This window comes from Eucyclogobius newberryi, unplaced genomic scaffold, assembly GCF_026437365.1.
Source record: "Eucyclogobius newberryi isolate DKJ021-1_F unplaced genomic scaffold, fEucNew1.0.hap1 SCAF_19, whole genome shotgun sequence".
Classification (NCBI taxonomy): Eukaryota; Metazoa; Chordata; class Actinopteri; order Gobiiformes; family Gobiidae; genus Eucyclogobius; species Eucyclogobius newberryi.
Genome location: NW_027315823.1, coordinates 14,690,052 through 14,697,820, shown reverse-complemented (window position 1 = coordinate 14,697,820; position 7,769 = coordinate 14,690,052). Strand labels below are relative to the sequence as shown.

At 39.2% G+C, this 7,769-nt stretch overlaps 1 protein-coding gene across 1 annotated transcript in view; it reads left to right on the top strand.

Annotated features, from left to right (window-relative positions):
* Positions 1 to 7,769, top strand: part of asic1b (acid-sensing (proton-gated) ion channel 1b) — a 321,452-nt gene that overhangs the window by 22,934 nt on the left and 290,749 nt on the right. The window contains exon 2 of the mRNA XM_072451819.1: positions 5,341 to 5,536. Within this exon, the coding sequence (XP_072307920.1) occupies positions 5,341 to 5,536 (196 nt within the window). The remainder of the gene's footprint in view (positions 1 to 5,340; positions 5,537 to 7,769) is intronic.

Sequence of the window (7,769 nt, the reverse complement as noted above, 5' to 3'; positions counted from 1 at the left end):
GTTCTTGTTCTTGTTCTTGTTCTTGTTCTTGTTCTTGTTCTTGTTCTTGTTCTTGTTCTTGTTCTTGTTCTTGTTCTTGTTCTTGTTCTTGTTCTTGTTCTTCTTGTTCTTCTTGTTCTTCTTGTTCTTCTTGTTCTTCTTGTTCTTCTTGTTCTTCTTGTTCTTCTTGTTCTTCTTGTTCTTCTTGTTCTTCTTGTTCTTCTTGTTCTTCTTGTTCTTCTTGTTCTTCTTGTTCTTCTTGTTCTTCTTGTTCTTCTTGTTCTTCTTGTTCTTCTTGTTCTTCTTGTTCTTCTTGTTCTTCTTGTTCTTCTTGTTCTTCTTGTTCTTCTTGTTCTTGTTCTTCTTGTTCTTCTTGTTCTTCTTGTTCTTGTTCTTCTTGTTCTTCTTGTTCTTCTTGTTCTTCTTGTTCTTGTTCTTCTTGTTCTTCTTGTTCTTGTTCTTCTTGTTCTTCTTGTTCTTGTTCTTCTTGTTCTTGTTCTTCTTGTTCTTCTTGTTCTTGTTCTTCTTGTTCTTCTTGTTCTTCTTGTTCTTCATGTTCTTGTTCTTCTTGTTCTTCTTGTTCTTGTTCTTCTTGTTCTTCTTGTTCTTGTTCTTCTTCTTCATGTTCTTCATGTTCTTCAATTCATTAATGGCAGTAAATATGTCTGAAAAGGAATTGTTAGCTGCGTTTACGTCTGACTGTTCCTAAATAGATTCCCAGGTTTGAGTGGCTAACTCATTCTTCAGTGCCATTATTGATTGTTATGTTAAACCCTTCTATTAAAAAACCCTCTTTGCTTATTTTACAATAGACATCGTGCACCGTGAAGAAGGTAAATGATGACACATTTTTTTTATCCTGTGCTGTTATTCTAGTAGTTCTGGTGATTAATGGATACATGCTCATGGTGAACATCATGTCCATGAATTCTTCAATTCTTTTGTGTCTTTTTTATTTAATAGTTATTATAGTCTGCACATATTATTACATCATTTTAAACAACCTTTCCATCTATTCACTAAATAAATTAATGTTAGATCGTTGTGTTCTGTAAACACAGCTTGCAATTATATTTTGCAGTAATACATTCAAAAATGTCCTTCATTGCAAAATGTTCATCGATATTATTTTTACAATATGACATTCCATATTTTTATCCATATATAAAGCCACACCTCCTCCTGTCTTATGCAGTCTATAAGTACCAAACATTTCCTGCCTACAAGCCATATTAACCTCCATGTCTTTATCCACATGGATCAATATCTGCGAGATTGTAATTATGTTTAAAGGTGTTTTAAATGGATTCAGATAACCTTTAATGAGTCTAATGGAGTCTATTATCATCTGTAGAACATATGAAATATACTTTTAAGCATGGTTATTATCTTACCCCCCCCCGATTGCTGCCTCTGATCTCTATATCGTCCAAACTAACCCTGTTCGTTGACTGATATCCAGCAAAATACAACTTGAGATTTCCACATAAGCAGTATTCGGTACCAGTCATAAGTAGTGATGAGAGGGTACTTTCAAGTTATGTCCTATATTCTGGAGCCTGTGTGTCCTGAAAGAATGGCTTCTTTGGGGCAGTGGAAACAGTTTGACTTCCCCACAACGATCACTCTCATTATGATGGGATATTGCACCATCATATACACTGCGTTTTTTAACGAGCCCAGGACTAAAATTTGGATATATGTGAACTGGGGTTTCTCCAAACTTCAAATCTCCCTTTTCTCTGGCGAATCTGAAAATCTTAACTTTATCCTTGAAGTTGAGGAGATTCACCAGGATTGGTCTTGGAGAGGCGTTTGGACGAGCTGCTTAATGCGCCATCTCCAGCACCGGCACCAGTGGAGTGTGAGGAACAACTGATTCACCTTCTCCTTTGGCCCAAATGACCAACATTTTTACTTGATCTTCCATCATTACCTAAATAAGAAACATTTGATGTGATACATACCAAATATTAATGTTAAATTACTTATTTAAAGTGGAGTGGCTCATCAAACCAACATCAAATGCAATATTTAGAAGGATTCACTTAATTAGTCTCCAGTTTGTGGCCCTCCTCTCTCTACTGTATTGTATGTATCAATATTCTGCCCCTGTGAAAAAAGTTATGATGTCAATCTGGGATGTTAAACCATAGTAAGAGTCACTAGGATACAAGATGCACATAGCTTTTTTCCTTTTAATAAGCATTTGGGGGGATTTGGACCAATTCACATTGGGTCCAGTAAAACAACTTACGGTAATACAAAAATTACAAAGTACATAAATATTGTTAATATTTCATTGCACATTTTTTATTGTAATTGAACCTACGCATATTAGTTGCAGATTGTTGCATCACAAGATGATTGTCCGAAGGGATGTCAAACTGCATCTATATAGAATTAAACCAGGATTAAACCAGAAAGCCTATAAATAAATGAAGAAGTAAAGAACAAACAAAAAAACTGAAAGAAAAACTCAAATCTGGACTCAAATCTGTAAAAACTACTATGATCACTTAGGAATCCCACATGGCACCAGTTGCACACCCTATTTTGAGAACTCCAATTGACAAATAACTTTGTAGCATAATTCAATAAATCATTTTACAATCATTACAGGAGTATTCTCAGTGATAAGCAGGCGGTGCATGTCTGACAAATTATACCCATAAGTGTCTGTCAGGAGTGGTTAATCTTAGCACTCCATAATTTGGGAGCTGGTTCCGCTGATGGCCCATTGTTGAGCGTAGGGTCAGTGCGGGGCCTGCCTTCTCTCCAAAACAGGGTCGCTGCAGTTAATTGAGGTTAATTTGTATTTGTGAATGGCTGCGAGCAGGTGCAAGACTCGCTCGCTCTCTCTGTGTCTTACATTGAATTCTAATTAGACTGTTGTCACACATATGCTGGGTCTCCATGTGTTTATAGCACTGCAAGGGAGGAAGAGACTGTCAATGCATGACCAAACAGTATATTCATAAGCAAATGTGTATTTTTGTCAAGTCTAAGGATTGTCTAAATCTCTGTCTAAGGATTATTTTAATAGTCGACTAGTCAGTGATTTATTTTTTGATGAGACTAAAATCAAACTATTATTTCTATTGTATTATAGGGCCTACGTTGCCAATCAAATGACGGTTGAAATATGGTGAATGAAGACTTTTAGATATAGAATACTTACAAATAGTTTATTATTATTTTGTATATTTTTTCTTTTATGATGCTACTGTCTCTGCGTTTTACAGTCCGTATAGTCCACATAACAATTACGATTATCAATTTAAGATAAGATAAGATAATCCTTTATTGTCCACACATGGGGAAATTTCATTGTTGCAACGCAGGTAGATACAGAGGAAAAGAACAGATAACTTGTAGGAAGTTTGAAAAACACTCTCAATAGAAGATCTCTTATAAACAAAAACTCCTATAGACATTTATGAGCCACGCCTACAATTTTCCACCAGTACGTCTAACCAGATGTGGGTAAAATGCCTTGCCCTTGAGCACAAGACTCTAAGCAATGATATTTTGTCATTTCAAGACTTGATCATATTTACAGTTTGGGGTTTGTTGTGTGTATGTGTGTTAAACCGGTTTTCACTTTTGATTATAAACCCAAAATAGCTATTCATACATTCAACGACAATTCAATTTCTCTTTTGGAACACATGAAAGAAGTTGCCACTGCCTTAAACGCCCTACAGTTAGGAAGTTTAGAAATGCATACATAAATCTCTGCAGGAACCTGTGGCTGAAATATGGCACATAAAATAATAGTTGTGCTTATGTTTGCAGCAGTACAAAATTCAAGGCAAGGCAAGGCACGTTTATTTGTAGAGCACATTTCATACACAAGGCAATTCAAAGTGCTTCACACAACAGGAAAAATGCATTCAAATCACAAAGAAATTACAGAAACAGAAATACAATAAAATTAACTAAATAAAAAAATTATCAATCCAACTGATTGTCTAAACTAATAAAATCACAAACAAAAGAGAAGAGTGCAAAGAAAAAAATGTTTCAGTCATATGCGCAGCTAAACAAAACTGTTTTTAGCTTAGATTTGAACATTGTCAGAATAGAAGCCTGTCTCACATCTTCAGGAAGACCAGATGTTCCAGATTTTAGCTGCATAAAACTGAAACGCAGATTCCCCATGTTTAGTCCTGACTCTGGGCACCAGCAGGAGGCCGGTCCCTGAGGTCCTCAGAGTCCGAGATGGTTCATATGGCACTAACATATCCAAGATGTACTTTGGTGCTAGGCCATGGAGAGACTTGTACACAAGCAGAGCTGCTTTAAAGTCTATTATCTGAGCCACAGGAGCCAGTGCAGAGACCTGAGAACAGGACTAATGTGATCATACTTCCTGGTTCTGGTCAGGACCCGAGCAGCAGCGTTCTGGATGTACTGCAGCTGTTTTACAGCTCGTTTGGAGAGGCCAGTGAGCAGGCCGTTACAGTAGTCTAATCTACTGGAGACAAACGCATGGATAAGTCTCTCTAAATCTGGTTTTGACAGTATATTTTTGATTTTGGCAATGTTTTTTAGATGGTAAAAAGCTGCTGATGTTATTGATTTGACGTGGCTATTAAAGTTCAAGTCTGAGTCCATTATTACCCCCAGATTTCTAATTTGGTTTGTAGGTTTTAGAGCGAGACTCTGGAGGTGACCGCTAACACTTTCTCTTTGTTTCTGTGGGCCAAAAACGATTATTTCAGTCTTGTCTGAGTTCAGCTGGAGAAAGTTGTTTTGCATCCACACACTGATCTGTTGGATGCAGTGACAGAGTGAATCCACTGGTCCATAGTCACCTGCCGATAGTGAAACATAGATCTGAGTGTCGTCTGCATAATTGTGATAGGACACATTTTCACTGCGTATCAACTGACCTAACGGCAGCATGTAGAGGTTGAACAGAAGGGGACCCAGGACTGACCCTTGGGGCACTCCACAGGTCAGGGTCATGTCAACAAATTACTATCCATTATGCATAGGTTTATTATTCAGAGCTAGTGAAGTCTTTCCATGCTGTGGCTTACAACTATAACAGCTATTTATTTCTATAACGGTGTCCAGATGACCACCTTTTTTACAATGTTCACCAGAAATTGTTAAATCGGATGTTAAATAATTTTCCACCTAAAATTCCTTTCGGAAATTAAAAAAGTAATATAGAGTAAATATCATGGGTCCCATAGTTGAGCCCGGTGACACCTCAAAACTATTTTACAGATTCACAGATGTTTATATTCATAGCCCTTGGTGACATTCGTCAATCACTTCACTTAATGCCTCAGAGATCCTTCATATCAGTGGCTTTGAAGTGGTGATTATAGCCTGTTCTGTCTCCAGGTACGAGATCCGGGACACTCACATGGTGGAGGAGAACGTGCTGCAGGTTCTGAAGGAGCGCGCCGACTTTGACAACTACAAGCCCCGCCCGTTCAACATGCGCGAGTTCTACGACCGCACGGGCCACGACATCAAGGACATGCTGCTTTCCTGCTACTTCAGAGGATCCGAGTGCAACGCCGAGGACTTCAAAGTGGTGAGTCCTTCAAAGTTTCATGTGGCTCATGGTGCACCGGCTTGCTGGGTTGTTGGTTGTGTGTTAGCAGGTTTTGGCTATTTTGAGTCAACAGGCTAATTTCTGCTTTAAACCGAAATTGAGATATGCATGAATTAAAACAACAGAAATGCATTTGTAAATTGTCGAGTGTGATACAATTCCAGGCCAGTGTCTGTATAACTGTTAAACTTGCACAAAGCTCTTTGCCTCATGCCCCAAAAGACCCTAAAGATTGTGAGGAGCAATTGTACGAAGGTAATTGATAGCATCTGAAAATTAGCTGTTGCTGTTCTCTAATATGATTTCTGTGGGACAATTGAGATCGGTTATTTAATTGCACTTTTTATTGCGGCATCGTCGTCAAAGCTGCAGATGTTTTATACGAAATTAAAACGCATTTTGTCATGGGTTCACAAACAAACTTGCAGGACATTAAGCTTGCCAGAATCAACCGTTGTCATGTCCGTGTCGTCATCCAGGTACTATCCACAGCAAAAGAAGGTTGATATATGAATGTCTGGTGTTCTGCTCTTTGCTTTTTATTTGCTTAGAAAGGAAAAGACGCTTCTAGAAAATTAATTCCTCCTCAAAGTTGACCATTTTTTGCCCTTTTGTATGTTTTACTCTGTACTCTCTGCATATTGAGACTCATGTTGACCAATAGTAGCTTCATATAAACGCACACTGTATAGTATTTCTCTCATTGAAAATCGTCGATCTGATGTATATAATTTGCACTTGCTGCTACATTGCTCGTCTTGTTTTAGAAATGGATTGCTTTGGGAGATTGCCCAGGAGCCTTGTTGCCATCTGTTGCACATCTTTAGTTATTACTTGCAGCCCGTGTGACCTCACCACTTGCACACAGCTTCATCAGATTGAGGCACTGATAAAGAAAGTGCCCTCTTGACCCGATTGTGTAGGCATGGTGCAGAAAAAGCAGAAATTATTGTCAGAGATGTAGCAACATGCAGTGAAATGCTGTCTATTTTTGGTCCAATTAGAGGATTTTCTTCCTTCAATGATGGTTACAGATGATATATTGTAGGCACAAGAAATATACTGATAAAATGTTGGCATTGTTATTCAATCAAACTAAAGATGGAATAGAATGGAATTATAATGGCTTTGTTGATGTACAGTGTGTTATTCCATTTAGATATATACGTTTTTGATTTTAGACTAGAAAAACAACAGCGTCAAGCCTTGCATATGTCCTGTACTTAAAGTGATGTTCAGTAACTTTAAATAATGTATTTCTGAACTTTAAATAATGTAATCGTACAAACTTCCTGGAATTGTTTTTCATTACATTATTTTCTATGTTTGAAATCACTTTTGCTCAATTTTGCACCTTCTTTGTACATTTTCCTTGTTTTGCACAAACTTTATTCCAAAGGCACATTTCATGTATTTGAATACCCCTGTGCCCTGCTATTTTATTGCACAAGGCTATCCGAAATTGAAAATCCATTGCCCTGTATGCATCCAGTGTCCTCTCTATAGCCTTGCCTTATCTCCCTTGCTGCCCATTAAAGTCTATGGCCCTATAATGCACATGGTTTAACCCTCTAATGTGCTGAGGTACCCACATTTCTGCTGTTACTCATGATGCCGGTGCCAGGCACTGGGTTTGGGGCTCTGCTGTGCTGGGGACTGGAGTGGACAGGGATGAAACGGCTCAGCAGAGAAGGCCAATGGTGTGGAAAGAGTCCTGGGTGAGAGACGGTGCTTCAGTGAGAGACGTGAGAGACGGTGCTTTAGTGAGAGACGGTGCTTTGGTGAGAGATGGTGCTTCGGTGAGAGACGGTGCTTCGGTGAGAGACGGTGCTTCAGTGAGAGACGGTGCTTTAGTGAGAGACGGTGCCTTGGTGAGAGATGGTGCTTTGGTGAGAGATGGTGCCTCAGTGAGAGACGGTGCCTCAGTGAGAGACTGTGCCTCAGTGAGAGACTGTGCCTCAGTGAGAGACGGTGCTTCAGTGAGAGACTGTGCTTCAGTGAGAGACTGTGCCTCAGTGAGAGACTGTGCCTCAGTGAGAGACTGTGCCTCAGTGAGAGACTGTGCCTCAGTGAGAGACTGTGCCTCAGTGAGAGACTGTGCCTCAGTGAGAGACGGTGCTTCAGTGAGAGACTGTGCTTCAGTGAGAGACTGTGCTTCGGTGAGAGACGGTGCTTCAGTGAGAGACGGTGCTTCAGTGAGAGACGGTGCTTC